The sequence below is a fragment of the Peromyscus californicus genome, unplaced genomic scaffold, assembly GCF_007827085.1.
Source record: "Peromyscus californicus insignis strain IS unplaced genomic scaffold, ASM782708v3 Scaffold_7__1_contigs__length_154581171, whole genome shotgun sequence".
Taxonomy (NCBI): Eukaryota; Metazoa; Chordata; class Mammalia; order Rodentia; family Cricetidae; genus Peromyscus; species Peromyscus californicus.
In genome coordinates, this window is record NW_026294595.1 from 121,726,391 (window position 1) to 121,745,428 (window position 19,038).

The following is a 19,038-nucleotide window of genomic DNA, read 5'->3' on the forward strand; positions in this document are numbered from 1 at the left end:
GATGGAAGGAGTATAGGGACATGTAAGGTGTGACCCTTTAGAAATTGGCTTTTGACAAAGTGAGACTGGAGAAGATGTTTGGGGTGACAGGGAAGAATTGTTGGGAACCAATGAACAGACGAGGAAACCCAACACATATGAGGCAATAGAACCATTCTTTTTTTTTTTTAAGAATTATTTTGTTTTTAATTGTTTGTATGTGCAAGTGAATTCAGGTACTTATGGAAGCCAGAAGAGGGTTTCCTTATCTCCTGGTGTTTGAAACACTGCTGCAGGCCTTTGAGCAGGGCTAGGATGGTTTGTCCCTAAAAATTGGAGTAAACAAGCAGTTTCTCAAACATGTAGATGTAGCTGAAGAAATTTACAATTCCAAGGAACAGTGTTAGTACCAAAATGATGGCATGCCCATAAGCTTCCATACAAAATGCTTTAGTAGTTTCTGAAGCTGTTCTCTGTGTGTGTGTGTGTGTGTGTGTGTGTGTGTGTGTGTGTGTGTGTGTGTGTGTGTGTGTGTACAGGGGCGCACAAGTGTATGTGATGCTGGGAATTGAACCCAGAGTCTTGTTCATGTTAAACACATGTTTTTCATTACTCTATACCCTGCCCCTAGCCCTCATCCTCCTTCCATGATTAGCTAAATAGAGTGTTGGAGTTGTGTCTGTGTATTGAAACAGGATAGATATTTAGTAGATACAATGGGTTCAATATCTCTCTTTAGAGAAAATCTTAAACTTAAGTAATTTTGAAAATTTAAGAATGCTCCATTAGGAAATGTAAGGTCTAATGAAGCCCCGAAGTATTTTCTTTGTCTCTCGGGGAAATGGCTAATTAAACAGCCACATGTAAATGATGTTTACCTGTGGGTTCCTGTTCTGTCAGCTGCAGTCAGTCCCTTCTCTTGAGTAAACACATGACCAAAGCCATAGAAATTCACTGTCCCCTGGAGACCAGATAAGATCTGTCAGCACCCGCAGAACCTCATAGGCAATTACATAATTGAGCTACATGCTTTTAATTCAGAGGAATTTGTAATTACTTTATGTGGGGGGAAAATGAGTTGGGAGTGTCATTAAAATACAAAGTGGCTTAATACTTTTCTCCCAAGTGATGTCTGTTTCCACATGGGAGAACTTTGACACAGAGGAACAACTTACTGATGTCACTCAGAATTGGTCTGGACCTGCCCCCACGCAGATTTTATTTACCAGAAGACATGTCCCCTAAATGATGGATTGTTTTCTGATGTCTCCTACATATTCATTTCCCGGCTCTTGTGATTTTTTTTCTCCATTTTTTAAATGCTGCATGAATAAAATCCCTTGCTTTGACTCAGATATAACTGGTACTGGTGCATGTGTTTTTCTTCAAACACTGAAAATTATTTCTCCATAACCAAGAGGAAGGCTTTTGAGGATGTGGTAGTTAAATCTGGGAGCTGTCATCCGCTGCCGTTGCGCCTCAGTAGCTGTGTGAGTGGCACTGTTTGCATATAGAAGAGAATCGAATTCCGCTAAGTGCGTTCACACTTAGTCTCTCTGTGGATTCATGTTGTCCTTATAAAAATCCGATTCTTTAGAGGTGGGTGTGATTTCTTTGAATAAACAAGCAGAAAAATAAAACAACTGAAATGTCAAACAGAAAAGTGCCTATATTGTTACTGTCTATAAATAATACTGTTGACATGAGGTGTGGCCTTTATATTTAAAGTGTTTACAAATAGGACTAGGAGTATTATAACTCAGTGGTAGAGCACTTGCCTAGCACACTCAGGGTCTGGTTTCACTCCCCAGTAACACACACACACACACACACACGCACTCACTCACGCGCGCGCATATGTTGCACTGTCAGGGTATGAATCTCCTTTTCCTGCTTGCCACAAAGTGAAGGTCACTTTCTTTAATAGCATCACATAGTCTTCTGTTTTGTTTCATTTTGAATGGCTTTACATAGTTCTTGTCACTATACTCAGTCCCTTGTCCACTATACACAGTCCTTGTCCTCTATACACAGTCGCTGTTCACTTTACATAGTCTCTGTCCACTTTACACAGTCCCCTGACCACAAAATACAGTCCCTTGTCCACTATACACAGTCCTTGTCCACTATACACAGTCTCTGTCCACTATACACAGTCCCTGTCCACTATACACAGTCGCTCTTCACTTTACACACTCTTTGTGCACTTTACACAGTTCCCTATTCACTTTACACAGTTCACTGTCCACTTTACACAGTCCCCTGCCCACTATACACAGTCCCTGTCCACTTTACACAATTCCTTGTCCACTATACACAGTCCCTGTCCACTGTACCCAGTCCCTGTCCACTATACACAGTCCCTGTCCACTATACACAGTCCCTGTCCACTTTACACAGTCCTCTCTCTGTCTTTTAGTTCCTGTTGAACATTTAAATTTATTTTTCCCCACTAAGAAAGGTTCATAGAATATCTATACAGTTCAAGTTTTCAAATATTCATATTTCCTTAGAATGAACTCCTTTGTATAAAAGGTGTGTGGTGTGTGTGTGTGTGTGTGTGTGTGTGTGTGTGTGTGTGTGTGTGTACTCTGGAAGGATCATGAAGTTAAAAATAATGGATGAATAAAGTATTTATTTGAGTTCTTTCTAAAATTAAATAATCAGCTCCTTTTGGGGAACCATTTTGAGAGGTGAAAATGATGTTCTATTTCTGTTGTGTTCACTTGACCTTCTTGCTGCGATGTGGTCAACCCTTTTCCTACTTGCTCATTGTTCATTTTTCTACTAGGTGAATAATGGTTTTTCCTTATTGATTTATAAGAAGTTTTAAAATATAAGTTTGTACATTTTGTTCCAATATTTTTGGTAGCTTGATCTTTGCTTTTTCATTAAGGGTGTTTTAGATTTGATGTCTTTTTTACTAATAGTTTTATCTATCTAATTATACATTATATGTATTTAAAAATAGTAATTGACAAACTTGGGGATATGCATCAAGAGTCATGACTCTTGTAGTTCCACACATAACAGGATCCATATTTAAACTGAACTCTGATTAAATGTTAGAAGAATAGAGCCAGTAAGTTTAGGAATACTATTCAGTGAAACTCAGAAAAGTTTATATACCATTATCTCTGAAGTATGAAGTGTCAGTACCAGTCATTTTACAGATGATGTGTGCCCTGGAATTTCATTTCCAAACCCTGTCTCCTGGCCCTAGGAAGACCAGGGACCCACTTGATGGTATTGACTAAGTCTTCAGACTGCTGAGAGCAGTGGACCACTCCCCAGTTTCCTTCATGGACTCCAATAGTATCTAATTAAAAGAGAGCTTTTTTTTAGTAGCAGACAAGCTTAAACCTGTGCCTGATCTGTTCATAAGCATGACCAATGGAAAAGAAAGGCCAATGCAAAACTTGTTTTAGAAGGCGAGTCTCCAGACTGCAGAGCCCATTTAATCCTAGTGTGAGATGTGCAAGACAGCTTGTTGTTCTAACTCTGCTCTGGGTCTTTGCTCCTTTGCACCGATGAGAGAGTCTCCTCATTAATAGATAAGTTCCTTTGAATTGGGAGTTCCTCAGAAAATGCACATTTCTGGAACATCTGCCAAAGACATGCCTTAAGAATGTGATACAGAGCTGGGAGACGGCTCAGTTAGTAAAGACAACCCACATTTCCTCTCCAGAACCCATGTCAAAACAAAACAAAACAAAACAAAAAGAACAATTGGAGAATGAGGCTGTACACTTGCAGTCTTGGGGTGGTGAGATATGTGGATCCCTGGGACTGCTGATAACCAGTCCAGTCTACTTAGCAAACTCTACCAAAAAAAAAAAATAGACAAAGTTTGAGGAATGACCCAGGTTGTCTTCTGACGTACATGTGCATGTACATTACACTTGTGCATGCATGCGTGTGCATACACACACACTGTATTGCAGATATTTTTGATGACTCAGCAGATGTTTTTAATTAGAAAGCTTTTGTCTGGTTCTTTGCTGAGGTCTGACATTTGTCTCTGTCAGTTTATCGTTCCCTGCTTTTTAGGGGCTTCTTACAGTGTAGATAGATTTCCTTTGCAGGTGACCCTGGGCAGACCTACCACTGTCTCTGTTGTCTCTGTGATCTGGTAGAGTTACACCATCTATTTTCATGTTACAGTTTGACCATCCACCTAAATTTCCATAGCTATTAGACACTCATTTTTGAGAAATTATTATTTATAAAATTGTCTTCAAAGATCAGTTCTTGAACATTAAAAAAAAAACTAAGAAATCTTAGAGATGAATAGTGAGTAATGAAGGTAAATGAGATAAAATATACAAAATAAATTAAACCAGCCATGCAGTATGTCTATCACATTGTGTGAAAAAGAAGGCTCTACACAGTGGCAGTGGTGTTTTTATCAAGCACATGGGGACTTACTGGACAGATGTTTGTAATATTATTATAGCATTTTATTCTGTATTCTTTTGAAGCCCAATTCAAACTCAGCTCAAACAAAAGAGAGTTGTGTTTGAAATCTATACCAAAGCAGATCAATGTGTGTCATCCTTGGAGGTGTCTAAACTCTACATGAGCAGCAGGGAGACCAGTTCTCCAAAGCAGAGTTTATTTGGGTCTAGAGGGGCTTGCAGCCCTGGCATGCTGTGGTAGACTACAGATGCTTCTGAAGGGATTGGGGCAAAAGGAAGTTTTAGAGAAAAAAAAAAAGGAAAGGAAAAATGGCAGAATCTACTTTAGCTATCTTGAAATAAAGACCATTGGTAATAAGAGCTTGTGGTTGGCTCATTAGTGGAGACAGCCATTGTTAATCAAGTGTTATTGTGGAAGCAGCTTAGCTGCAATATTGAGGTAGTTAATCTATAATACTGCAGTTTTGAGGAGTTCTTTGCATAGACCCTGTTACAGGCATATGTGCAAGAGGGTTTGTCTTTCATGGTTTCTTTTCTTCATTTTGTTGACATAATGACTCCACTTTGATCCTGATAACTTGCATTAGGGGACAAGACAGAAGTAATCTGAAACACTGATGGTCTAAAACAGTGTCGGCATTCAGGGGAAGAAAGATGTTATAAAGGTGCTTATTTTAAATTGCATAAATCTTTACAGTCTGCAAATTCCATTGTAAGATGCACCAAAACTTCAATAATTTGGTTGTTTAAAATGTATATTTAACTTTAGCAATTTGTTTTTTTAAACATATACAAGTATAGTATTCTTAAGAGGTTAAAAATTATTATCAATTATATCACATATTATAATTTAGAAATACACACTCGAAGTTCTATTAGAATTTATAGATTATTTTAAACCTGAGAAAATAAAAAGTTACGAATTTCACTGCAAGATTTCTAAGGTGAGGTTTGTTTTTAGTCATACTTTAAGATGCTTTGCTTATATCTAGGATTTCTGGGCACAGGCAGCTAGAACCAGGATGGGTCTAAAAAGCACCATGGGCAGTGTGAGGATTGCAGTTCAAGAGGCTTTCTTCCTTTCAGACCTAAGGAGCATACACAGTGAAGAGGTGTATATAGGCTGCTGGGCTGTCAGAATGACAGCTGATGATAGGAACCCTTCTGGGCCCAGCTGCAGGGGCAAGGCTCTATGTCTGTACCCCAGTCTGCAGTAGAAGTCCTGAGCAGTTCACCTACCTAGACTTGTCAGAAGGACAGTAAGACCCAGGGACAGTTCATACAAATAGAGGCAAAGAGTCTAATGATGAGCACTGCAGCACAAGGTCCCAGCTTCAAGGCTAACTTAACACCAGGGCCTTTGGCCGAGAATTACAACTCCTTAACACACCACCTCAGACCATTTCCTCTAGCTTCTGTCCTAAGTCCTGGGTCCAGGAGATCAGCCAGCCCAAAGGAAGTCAGAAGGAAAGAGCCTTGCAGTGATGTTAGAACCAAAGGCAATGGTCGTAAAGGCAAGCTGAGCTGAATGCTCAGGGCTGGGTCTCCCATGCTCTGCTTCAGTGGCTCACATTGGAGCATCTTTTCCTTCTGCTATGCTGATCATGAAGAATTGTGATTTATTCCTTGTTCACTGAACAATGGCTTGTTACCTAGACACTCAATTACATAGAACCTGAGGACCTTGGTCCTGTTCTACTAATCATATTGGCTTGTGTAGCTGGAGTTTTCTCTCCGGGTCCCGCCAAGCTCCACCAGTCCGACAGCCCACTTATAAAAAAACACACAGACGCTTATATTATTTACAAACTGTATGGCCATGGCAGGCTTCTTGCTAACTGTTCTTATATCTTAAATTAACCCATTTCTATAAATCTATACCTTGCCACGTGGCTCGTGGCTTACCGGCATCTTCACATGCTGTTTGTCATGGCGGCAGCTGGCAGTGTCTCCCTCACTCAGCCTTCCACTTCCCAGAATTCTTCTCTCTCCTTGTCCCGCCTATACTTCTTGCCTGGCCACTGGCCAATCAGTGTTTTATTTATACAGAATGATATTCACAGCAGGCTTGTGATGTTTTAGACCTATTTCTTGCAGATTGGATGCTGCCCCATATTTTCTATAACCATCAATCAACAGGTCACCACCACTATCACCAGGATGGAGCAAATCATCACTTCCTAATAGAGTGTGTACTCTGGCAGTGGGACAGTGGGACAGAGGTTGTCTGCTAGATATCGAACTCTTGTTATTAGCACAGTTTTATGTCTTAGGAACTAAGTGCTTACCTGGAAATGAAAAGACTTAGTTATCTCAGATCCTGTTAATTTCCATTTTTCTTCACCTTACTTCTCAGGTAGGTTGTGATTAAAAATCATTTTCCTTATACAGATAGGCTAGTTAGTGTCCTTTAAAAAAATATATGCAGGGTAGCAGGTAAGTTTCCCCAGCTGCTCAGGAGACTCAAAGACAAGTGTAGACTTTTATCCTTAGCTAAACATTAAGACTCCCAATCAAGTTGGTTATCTTTTTGCTTGGTGCATTTCTTTTCTTTAATTCATTTTTACTTAGGTATGTGTGCCTGTTTGTCTATATGTGCATCACATGCATGCAGCTTCTACAATGGTCCAAAGAGGGCATCAGATCCCCAGGAACTGAAATTATAGGCTGCCTGACGTGGGTGCAGGGAACCAAACCCAAGTCCTCTGCAAGAACAGCAAATGATTTTTAACTGCTGAGCCATCTCCAGCCCTCAACCAACTCTAGGTTACAAGCCTAGAAAACAGGATTCATGCAATGAAAGAACCACTCTTTCCTTCAGAAAGGAGGTCTGAGGGTCTGCTCTTGTGGGTACCAAAGGGAGAACAAGGTAGCTCAGATAAACAGAAGTGATCTCATCTCATGTGCCTACTTCTCAAGAACATTTGTGTAGTACATAAGGTTCAGTCTTCAAAAACATATTATTGTGAATGAAAATTATTGCATAGAATTAAATTGTGCTGGAAAAATAACGAGATTATTTTTAATTAAAATTTTTTATATATTTTGATCATGTTTTTCCCTTTCCTCAACTCTTCCCAGATTCTCCCCACCTCCCCACCCATCAACTTCATGTCAGTTCTCTTTTTTCCCTTCCCCTTCTCTGTTCTTTTGATCTCGAGGACATTTTAGTATCAGGAAAGAATTTAAATTCTAAGTAAAGCTTAACCTAAAATTATATTTTAAGTCTGAGTCTTTGAGAGCAAAGGGAATGGGGTTCCAGTTTGTTTTGATATTTTTTTGTGTGTGTGCTTTCTTTGAAACGCTGTAGGCCACAGCATTATTGAAAAAAGTCCTTACAGAAGAATGTGACCATAGGTCAGCTATTCACAGCAATGAATCATCTTGCAGCATGCCATCTATTCTGAATGACAATAATGGAATAAAGGAGGCAAAACCCGCTCTGCGGCTCAACAGTGTTCTTACAAGGGAACAAGGTAACTATTGTTAAACAGTGTCCACAGCAAAAAGGCATTCAGAGTCAATGCAGCATCCTCTTTCTCGGGGCATACCTATAAAATACCACTAACTAAAGCCTATCTCGGGTTTTAAGTGTGTGGTACGTTGTTTGTTTTATGGTACCTTCCAGTTAATATGTGTGTTCTCAGGCAGGAGTGGGAACCCTAAGTATAGTTCTGTTGAGCTTCTAGTGAAGTAAAATGCTTACAGGTTAGGAAATCTTAAACCAATCACTTATAGTACCTTTTAGACAAGAAATAAAAGAACAAAATTGTAACTGAAGAGACAGTGAAAAAGAGAAGAAACATTATTAAAGCTCCACATACAGGGGCTGGAGAGATGGGATTAAGAGCACTGGCTGCTCTTGGTATGGGGGCGGGGGGACCTCAGGTTTGGTTCCCAGCAGCCATATGGCAGTTCACAACTGTCCGTTCACCCAGCTCTCTTCTGGCCTCCCACAGGCATGTTGTGACATGGTGCACTTATATCCATGCAGGCAGAACATTCTTGCGCATAAAATAAACCTTAACAAGACAAAACACATGTAGGGCTGGGAGTGTAGCTCAGTGGTAGAGTTTGCCTATCCTGTGTGAGGCCGTGGATTCCACCCCCAGCACGGAAGAAGAGATCTGTTCCATAAATTTGAAACTTATTTTTTACTATGATTTAATTTTTAGAAGTTTCCAGTGGCTGTGGAGACGAGAGCAAGGAGGAAAGCGTAGCTGCAGCCCCAGTCACAGGTAAAGCTGCGAGTCCCTACCAGTTTCAGCCCCGGAATGCGGAATGCGGAATGCGGTCTGACTGCATAGTCAGAACATTCAGGGCTAGTCATGGGTGGGTCCGATGACCTAGTGAGGCGGAGAGAGAGTATACCCCACTACTGCATGCAAGCTATGCCAGCGTAACCCAGGGGGTTACAGCTCTGTCCACGGAACTCTTCATCTTGATTTTGAACAGTCAGCCTGTAAGCATCCTCCGTCATACAGCTTTGCAGCACCTGTAGCCATTTGAGAACGGTCAGTTGGCCGGGGTGAGTGCCCAGTTACTAGATGACAAGCTATAGATGTTTCTGATTTTACTCTTTTTCTCTCCTGTAGTAATTGAACAGCTTAAAACCAATGTTTTAAAAATGTTCAAGGTAGGAAATTGGCTCATGTCTCAGGTACAAAAGCCTGTCTGGCAATTTAAAATTCTCACTAATCATGCTTCATCTATCAAGACCTATTAAGACTTTTGCACATATATTAGGTGTGTTTATAGGTGGAATCTGAATTGTATCATTACATTTTTTAGGCTTAAAATATCAGCAAGCAGCAATTAGTATTCTGAACAGAAGCTTATTTGTTGTACATCTAAATTTTCTAGATCCTTATTTTGTGAAGTGGTATGTTGCTTCATTATAAATTCCAAGGTCTGACTTTAAATATTTATACAAGTAAACACACCATTGCTGAGGTACTGAGCATGCATCTGCATATGAGGTAGTTTTGTTTTTGCGTACAAGCAAAAATGAATGGCTTGCTTTTATGGTAATATAATTCACGGCATGATGATTTTTAAACTCGTTTCTGTTATGAACTCTTGTTTTGAAAATGGAGTTTATAACAAAGCAATTATTATATGTATGTGTAATATTTCACTTCAAATACAGAGATTTTCTTTAGTTTTAAATATTTTTTCCCAATGATGTTCATTGTGTTTTTATTTGTCATTTTGAGAAAATTCTGATAGGGTTCCCTCTGATTTTTTTGTTTTTCTTGTTGTTACTAGAAGTATAGATGATCCCTAAGCTACAGATGTCCATGAAGTTATTTGGTTATCTTTTTCATATATTTACCTTTGAGTGCAGAAGTATTTAATGGCCTCTGAATGTATTTCAATTAGGATTATAAACCTGTGATCACAAAGGGTCATCTGTAAACTTATTTAAAATAAGTTGTAATTTTAACAGCCCACCCTCTGTCTCTCAATAGTTGACAGAGAATACCATGCCATAGCCTGCTAAAGTATTGGCCATTATAAATAAAGCACAGGAGAGCTGGGTCTGATGGAGGCAGAGGCAAGCAGATCTCTGAGTTTGAGGCCAGGCTGATCTAAAGAGCTAGTTCTAGGATAGCCAGGACTACACAGAGAAACTCTGTCTCAAAGTAAATAAACAAATAAAATAAAATAGTATGGGAGTCCAGAAAACTTTGTAAAGTTGTTTTTACTAGAGCATTGCTGCATGGTCCTCACTACCCATGCCCATGTCCTTCTAACCACCCCACCCCCAGCCCTCACAATGTTCATGTCTAAATGCCTCGTGTACCTCGGCTGCTATATTCTTGTGTGTCTATCATCATAACTACTTGGTCTCTTAAACTCTTGATCATTATCACTTTTTAAAATTTTCTTTATCTTCTATCATAATTATTTGGAGATTTGATTGTAGAGTAAGGCAAGCAATTAGATTTCAATTTAAGATTCAGTGTGCCTACCCTTTATAGTAGTCTGTTGAAGTTTCATGTTTGTGTAGGTGTATGATGGCTTTATTTATATGCGCTGCATTCCATCTGGAACATTCTCCAGCGTCTGTCCTCTGGACGTTGAAGAGACTGGCAGTTGAGCCTGGGTTGGGCATCAGTGTCTTTCACTCTCTACTGTTTTTACATAGTTCTGGGTCTCTAAGTAGGGAAAGCTATCTAACAAGTTGCCTTAAAATTTAAATGAAATCAGCCAAGGATGGTGTATAAACTTGTAATCTAGTACATGAAAGGCAGAGTCAGGGGAATTATTGCAAGTTCAAGGGCAGTCGGTTCTACATAATAAAGCCCTGTCTTTAAAAAAAAAAAGTTTCAGTGAGATGGATCAAGTATGTGAAAGTGCCAAATAGACTAGCTATTAGGTGCTGGAGACCTGCTGTCTGTGATATACAGTAATACTATCCATCCAAACGTTAGTAGCAGCAAAGGTCTTCTGGGCTGGATCTCACAACCCCTGACATTCACAAATCACTAGCACTTAGTCAAAAGAAATCTTACAAGACAAGCTCAAAGAGGAAAACAAACAGAGTAGAGGGGTGAGAATGCGGTGCTCAGAAAAAGAAGCCCCTCGATGGGCCTCCAGGATGTCTGGCCGCTCCAGTGTGTTAGCCTGTCATGCTCACCCTCCCTGAGTTATGACATGACTGAGGCCCGAGATGAGCCTCAGCATGGTGTAGCTGTGATTCCTCAGGGACAGTACTTCCCAGCAGTACTGCTGCATTAGCTCTTTCAAGAAAACGCCGCTTGAGAAAACAGCCAGTGATTTGACTCCAGAAGGATATTTTTAACTCATCAAGAAAAAATCTGAAGACTTTCTGGATACCTTTGGGAATTCCAGCGCGTCCCATAAGGGAGCCCCTATAGTTGAATTTCTAGCTAGCCCCTGGGATCGTACTGATCAGGCTGGAGGTGTCTGGCTCTGTGTGCCTAGGAGCCTTTAGTGACTCTATTTTCACAGATGAAGGTACTTCAAGGCAGTTGATGGCCATGCAGCAGGCCTTCCCTGATGCGCTGTCTCGTAAGCGTTGATGAGCAATACAGCGTTACCCAAAATGCACTCTGTGCGGAAAATACTTCAATGAATAACATGTTTTGAGGTCATCTCATGTGGTCTCTTTAGCTTTCTGTAGTATACATAATGTACAGGACCATGGTGAAGACTCAGAAAACTTTGAAGGAAAAAAAATGTGAGCCGCCATTTCACAAGTGTGTTATGTAGTTGAAAATGAAGTCCTTTTTTTTTTTTCTTCTTTTTTGTTTTTTTTTTTTTTGTTTGTTTGTTTTTTTGGTTTTTGAAACAGGGTTTTTCTGTGTAACCCTGGGTGTCCTAGAACTTGCTGTGTAGACCAGTCTGGATGAAGTCCTTAATGGCCAAAAACATTAACTTTTTTTTAATGTACATACATGGGACCTTTCCTTAAATAGCAGGTCCAGTTGGGATGTCAGCTTTCTCAGTACAGTAAAATTATCTTCATCCATTTTAAAAAGAAGTAGGAAAGCAAGAGAGCAAGGTGAAATCCAGGGCAGGTTCCAGAATGGGTACAAAGCTCTGAATTTACACCGTTCTCAGAATAAGAGTCCTGGGACATGAGAAGGACACACCTGCTCTCTCTCTTCTTGTGTATATATATGCAAAGTAGATCATTTACTAAGTATAACTGAAGTGTAGATCGGTAACAAAGGCACTTTCTAGCTCTTCATTTCATAAAACAAGGTCAGTCTTGTAGGTATGAGATTCTGGGCTGGGAAGCTGAACCACAGCAGGCCCTATAGATGGAATTCTTATTTATAGAACCTGCCATTCCTGTATACAAGGCTGTGATCCTCACTGTACACCAAGGGAATTGATGTGCTGTTGTGGGATAGCTGTACACTGTGTGAAGGTGTGTTGCTGTGATTGGGATAATAAAAAGCTGAATGGCCAATAGCTGGTCAGGAAGTCTAGGCGGGACTTCTGGGCAGAGAGAGGAAGTAGGAGGAGGAATCTAGGTGCTTGAGGGAGTTTCCAGCCAGAGATGCGAGGAAACACAGAGGAAGCAGGAAGAATGTAGATTGATAGAAACAGGTTAATTTAAGTTATAAGAGCTAGTTAAAAACACACCTAAGCTAAGGCCAAGCTTTCATAATTAATAAGTCTGGTGTCACTATTTGTGACTATACTGTGCCAACATTCTGATGTCTTTATTTCCCCTTCTTGCTTATGCCCTCCCAAACTTAAGCCTTCTTAGCAGAGAAGTTCATCTTTAAAGAGTTTGCTATCCCTCCAAAGGCATCTGCTTTGTTAGTCATCATAGAAAAAGAGAGTTTTCTTCACCAATATTTGTATAGAATGCCCCTCATACAGCACACATTCCCCAGTCAACAAGATCAAATATTTCTACAGACTAGTCTGCTGTTAACACAGTCTACTCCTTTTCATTTGTCTTAAAAAGAAGCCAGATAAAACAGATTAATGTTATATTTATGAACATGTTGTTTCTTTTTGTGCTAGGTAATATAGCATTTACTTGTCTAATCTATTAGCCTATTACTTGGACTGAATCTTGGGATACCAAGGTCAGAAAAGACTGCCTCTGCCCTCAGTAAGCCTCAGACATTTCTAATCTTCACAATAGTCCTACAGGACTCAATTAGAGTAACTCATCCTGCTGTCACCCAGAAACATGGGAAGGTTGGGGCCAGCTCAATGGATGTGGACTCCAAGTCAGACTTGAGGATTCAGTGTTTTCATTCCTCCATCATGACTCTTTTGTTACAGCAGCAGAAAGACAGCTGTATCATGGCAGCTGAGTCAATTAGATCTCAGTGTATAGCATAGCAAAAGATGAGCTTAACAAGGAAGTTCTGGGGAGCGATGCTGAGCAGTTATGCCTTTCCTGTCTCTTTGGCTACACTTAGAGAAGTGAGCAGTTTGCAAAAATTTCCAAGGCCAGACTAAGAGGCTTGCCTTTTCTAAAGTGGGACAGGCCTGAGCACATCTGGACCTCTGAAACCATGTGAAGAATGCAGGATGTTCTGGTCAGTTTCCCTGGAAACACTCAAGCCAGGAAGAAAGTGACACTTAGTAAGATTATGAGAGAACATGTCCCTCTGAAGTACTCACATCCACAGTGATGGCATTTAAATTTGTATTCACACTAATGTCCCTTTCAGTACCAAGCTTTAGTTTAAGAAAATGATACAATTTCTAGTAAATCATGAAAACCAGCCCCTTACATAGTATGTGCCACACAGTGGGCCCTTAATTTGTCAAACTAATGAATAAAAATGGGGAACTAAGGAGTTCCCTTAAACGCTTGTTGATTCAGGCCAGAACACTATCTCTTTCAGTCATTCACTCCAGCACCACTTTCCCAGCCCACGTGCCCATCCTGGCCAAACGCATCTCCTTAAGCCGCATGTGAAAAGGGCTGTCAGCTTTCATCTCAAGAGGATTAAGCTCCAAGAATGTCCATTCAGCCTCTCATTCTTTTAACACCAATTCTGTTGGTCAAGCTGTGTTAAAAGTGTTGCTTCTCTGTGCCATTCCTCCCCAATATTCTTTGGCCAGCTGAGATTCTCTCTGTCGTCACACTGAAGCATCCATGAGAAGCTTTCCAGGCCAGCATCTACTTGCAGGGTGCTGGTTGGAGTTCTGGACACCGCCTCCCCAAACATTACAGCTTCTGTTTTATACCACGCTGAAAGGGAGCTGGACACATACAATGGCCAGGTTGTCATTGGTGACTGGATTTACCCCAGGAGAAAAGAATGCAGTGACAAGTTTAGGCCACCCAAGTGTAATGGCATATAACCTCCGAGACTGCAAGTTCACTGAGAATGCTTTTTTTCTTGCCTTGTCCCAGAAGAGCTTTACTCAGAAGAATTAGTAGAGACAAGTTATCTGCTGTGCCTGTGTCAGGGAACTTCCAAAGAATGTGACAGTGGGGCCTCCTTTGCTGTGGTGTTGTCCATGGTACTCAGCACCTCTGTCTCTAGGCAGAGAGCCTGCCAGCACCTCTGCCATTGAGCCTATTACCTGCTGCTTGCAGCTGGGCGGACAGAAGCATTTAACATAGATGTGAAAGAATAAAAAGATCTTTCTGAGGAGTGCTACTGATTAGTGTGTTTGCATTTGAAGACAAGAACTCATAATTCAGGAGAGATTCTCCCAGTGAATGTGCAGTAAAATTCCATGTGGCTTTCTGTGCTCTGCTACATCAGAACTCAGTGTAGGTCCCATGAATAAGCATTTTATGAGACATCCAAGTCAGTCTCCAGGTTCAGAATTGTGCAGTAGGGGTCTCAAAGCGGGAGCACCTCTAGTTCAGATTGTTAAAGGACCTTTGTTTTACACAGGCAATTCAGATTGAGAGAAGAGGTCAAGATTTAGACATTTTCATGAAATCAGGAGTTCGAGAGATCGTTATTTTCCTCCAGCTGCTGTGATAGTGCCATAAGCTTACCAGGTGCAGTGACCTGCACGTGTAGTCCCAGATCCTCAACAGGCTGCAGCAGGGGTGCTAATGGGAAGCTTCCCTGAGCAACAAAAATTCAAACATGAAAACAAAATGCCACTAACTTAAAATAGTAGAACTTATTCTTGAACAATTCAGGATACAAAAAAGAAGAGTTCTTTCTTCCCAGCCGCTGAGGTTCTGGTTTGTGGCGGTGTCTTCCGTGTTTGCCTCTGCTTTCTTACTTCCTTTTCTGTGTCTCTGTCGGCTCCTCTCACCAAGTAGACACCACTCGTTGGCTTAGGTCCAGTGAAAATGCAGGGAGATTTTGTCCTGCTCTCCTTAGCTAATGTGTCTACAATAATCTATTACCAAATAAGATCACGATCTGAGGTTTGAGTGGATTTGAATTTGGGGGTCAGGAAGGCAGTATTCAGCCCACTATAGATAGGATGTGAAAAGGATATTCTTCACATTTTATATTTCTAGCATTTGGGTCACATCATACCCATTATTCCTGGCCTGTTCTGTAAGGAACAATGATAATGTCAGTACTTCTCATTCCTCCCATCATATAAATTATTAAGTATCAATTGTTAAAAGTGATTTTTACAAAACTGTTTGGAGCTGGGAGTGTAGCTCAGTGGTAGAGCACCAACTTAGCTTGCATGAGCCATGAGTTCAGTTACCAGCACTGGGAAAAATGAAAAGCACTGGAGTATACCATTAAAACGCAGCTTTTTACAGAGATCGCTCAAGCTTTGGTAAGTTCAAGGTTCCCTGAGTTTGAGAACTGAAAATTTGCTTCCTATGATTCAACAGTGGTAAGCAGCAAGCAGTATGGTGGTTAAGTTTTGTAGGAAGTACAGTTGTCCCTCAGTATACAAGGGGAAATGGGTTCCAGGACCCCTGGAATATGAAACTGCACAAATGCTCAACTCCCTTATATAAAATAGTTTGGTATTTCCATATAGTCTACATACATCCTTCTACATACTTTAAATCATATCTAGATACTTTTAGCACTTAGTATGATGTAAATGCTACATAATAGCATGTCATTTAGGGAATAATGACAGGAAAAGAAGTTTGTAATACCCAATACTAATTTATTTTTTTCCAAAATGTTTTTAATCCGTATTTGGTTTTTGGATCTGTGGATGTGGACCTGAAGGACACAGAGAGGCGGATATAGTACCCTCAGAACTGTTCCAGTTCGGCTTGGGAGCAGCTATGAAAGGTCAGTTACAAGCCTGGCATTTATTTTCAGGCTTAATTGTTGAGTTGCTTCACACAAATAAAAACAAGAATGTAAATCTCTTTTCTGACACTGCCCCAGGCAGCCCCTGTGACTTAGGGTGTTCCCTGTGCATCAGCAGATAGAGAGACCTCACAGTGGATTTGCTGACCTAAGTCTCCTGGGGGGGCGAGTTTAGCACCGAAAGTCCAGATGTGAAGATTCTCCCTGGGCTGGTGCTGCCCACATTCATAGACTTGTGGCCTCTTTCTCTGAAGTCTTAAATATACAAACGTTTTGTATATTTTCTGAATTGTAAAAGCATCCATATTCAAATATTTTTTCCACTTTTATTTGATCAGATTACTAGATAACTGATTTATGGGCTTAAAGTGATAATATGTGTCTTTTGAATTAATTTTAGAAATTTATGTTTTGCTTTTAATTTTATTCTACAAAAGCAACTGAGTTTGATTCATCAGCAATGCATCTAATATAACATGAAAAAACATTTTTAATGTGTAGAAGAAATACATGAAAAGTAATAAATAGAACCTTAGCATCCTTTATACAGAAAGCATTTTTCCATTTTAATTTTAGAATTTCTATCCACTTCATACAGGAACAGTACTTACATGCCCTTAGTTGAACACCCCAGTTCTTTGTGAGTTCAAGGTCTGCTTCCTTTGCCGTGGTGATAGTATTGTTTGTGTCTTGCTTTGTTATTCCTTTCCAGGTCCAACTCTTTTTTTTTTCATTAAGGATTTCTGCACAAGCAATGGGCAGATAGATCCCTTGCCTCCATACAGCCCTTAGAGACTGGTGAAACACATGTGTATCTTGTAATAGGCTGTTAAAAGCACTTGTTCATCAGATATTTTCTTTTTATTTGTAGATTTAGGAGTATTTTAGCAGGTGTACATTTGCATATAAAAGAGAATCAAAGATAAGAAGTTGAGGCTTTTTCTTTCTCCTCTCCTCAGCATCATCTCTCTCTACCCCCTTTATTCAGCATGTTTTCACCTTTATTCTCTGTAGCTGCTTCTATTTTCCAGACCCCAAATGCATATCAAAAAGAAAAAAATCGCCTTAGTGATCCCTCAGCACTTGCAGGGAGATGAATGATTGGGTTCCAGCTTATGTAACAAAGTGGAGGAAAAATATTTATCTCATTATGTCCTCAGCCTGGAATTAATAAACAGGACAGATTTTAATCTCTTGGGGGCTGAATACTACATGCGATGTAGATTCCTTGCCTTGTTATATGTTTTAAACTGCAATGTTTTCTACTTTTTAAGCTAAAATTTGACATAGAGTTGAATATATACTAGTGCTTGACTACAGGATTCAGAACCAAAAACTTGAGGATGTCTCTATATATTTGTTTCTGTGTATGAAAAGAATTGGCTTCTTTTAAAATGTTGGTTCCATCTAATAATTTTTACTGCTCCATAATTTTCTGAGTGGTTAACATTACAAATGAGAGAAGTGTTTCCCTGGAGTTCAAGGCACAAGCTACAGTGTACATCAAGCCTTACACAGCTACCTAGTCCTCAGATTTTCAGATACATCTTACTTGCAGCCATTCTTTCCCCTTTGTTTAGAGCAGGCTGCCTTTTCTTTCTCCATGTTACTCGGTCTCCTTATTCACTTCTCCAGGACTTTGTAACTGCATCGCAAGGCAGCTGCACACTGCAGCTTTAACTGCTTCGTTCCTTGCTCTCTTTTGTCCTTCCAGAGGACCTGGGCCCACGTTGCCAAAAAAACTCACATGCATTGTTTGGCCTTTTTGCACTGTGAAGTTGCCTTCCTGACTCAATCTTCTAGACTGTTACAGGAGGGGATCTACATTCTTTGAGAGTCTCTTGCAAAAAGTACATTTGCCTGCAAAGAGTCTGAAGCTGGTCCACAACCACTTACCATAGCTGACACAGCCTCTCTGGATCCTGTTCAGGTCCTCGCCCTTTCAGTGAGGCTTTCTCTAGAATCTGACTTGTACCTGCCGCTTTGCTGATCCCTCTGTGCCCCTGGCTTTGCTTTCTGCAGGCAGGCTCCTTCTCCTTAGCCCTTGGAGTCAGATTGTTCACTGAACCCATCCTACTTCTGCCCATCCTAAGATTTTTGCATTCTCCCTCCCCTCTCTCAGAGCCCCACACTCTAGCTGAAGAGCCTAAAAACCAGGGCCTAGAGTGCTCTGGAGTTCTGCCTACCCAGGATGCATCTGTAGAGCTTGGAATGGAGAGAAGCTATTCATTTTGATAGTGAATCTATACATAGATCCATTGGAAGGCTAAATGGAATTTGCGGTTTCAGATAAACTCTTTAAAATTCATCCCTGAGTCTTAAAATTGTGGCACACACCTTTTATCCCAACACTTGGGCTCCATAGGGAGACCTAATTAAGGAGACCACACATTTGAGAAGTGTTAACCACCTAAGAGGAGTTTAAGAAACAGTTATGAACAGTTGTAAGTAGAATATTTCTGTGCTTTTCTTCATTTATAGAGACAAAAGCTTACCAGTTACTGAAGAAGTCTACCCTTCAGGATAATTCGAATCAACCTGAAGAGAGGTTTGAAAGTCAATTTTCAAGTAAGTAGGGACAGATTCAACACTTGACTCCTGTGACGGAGCTCAGGACAACAGCCAGCACTATGTTGAGAGAAGTGTGGTTTTAGAGTTGGCTTTGTAAGGAGTGCTACTGAGTCTGAGAGAGCAAGAACGTTCCCATCCTTAGCAGACAAGCATTTGGAAGGACCATCCCTTCTTGAATACATGGGGCCCCACATGGTAATAGTTCTTACAGACTCTCCGATTCTACTTGGTGTTTCATGGTGGTATCTTTTCACCAGCTATCACAGAAGATGCCCCAAGCTTCTCTTCCCCACATCTCATTTCTTAATCATCAAATGAGCAGTTTTGTGCTACATGTCCACTCTGTGGGAATG

General features: G+C 40.5%; 1 protein-coding gene across 7 annotated transcripts in view; it reads left to right on the top strand.

The window, feature by feature from the left end:
- Kiz (kizuna centrosomal protein) overlaps positions 1 to 19,038 on the top strand; it is a 109,547-nt gene that overhangs the window by 69,859 nt on the left and 20,650 nt on the right. For 4 of the 7 annotated variants that reach the window (XR_008215456.1, XM_052726459.1, XM_052726457.1 and 1 more), the window contains 4 exons: positions 7,708 to 7,873; positions 8,573 to 8,635; positions 16,028 to 16,093; positions 18,596 to 18,682. Coding sequence is in view for 6 of the 7 variants with exons in the window: in XM_052726459.1 (XP_052582419.1) it covers positions 7,708 to 7,873; positions 8,573 to 8,635; positions 16,028 to 16,093; positions 18,596 to 18,682 (382 nt within the window). In the remaining variant the exon portion in view is untranslated. The remainder of the gene's footprint in view (positions 1 to 7,707; positions 7,874 to 8,572; positions 8,636 to 16,027; positions 16,094 to 18,595; positions 18,683 to 19,038) is intronic. The other 3 variants (XM_052726458.1, XM_052726460.1, XM_052726461.1) reach the window with 3 other exon arrangements.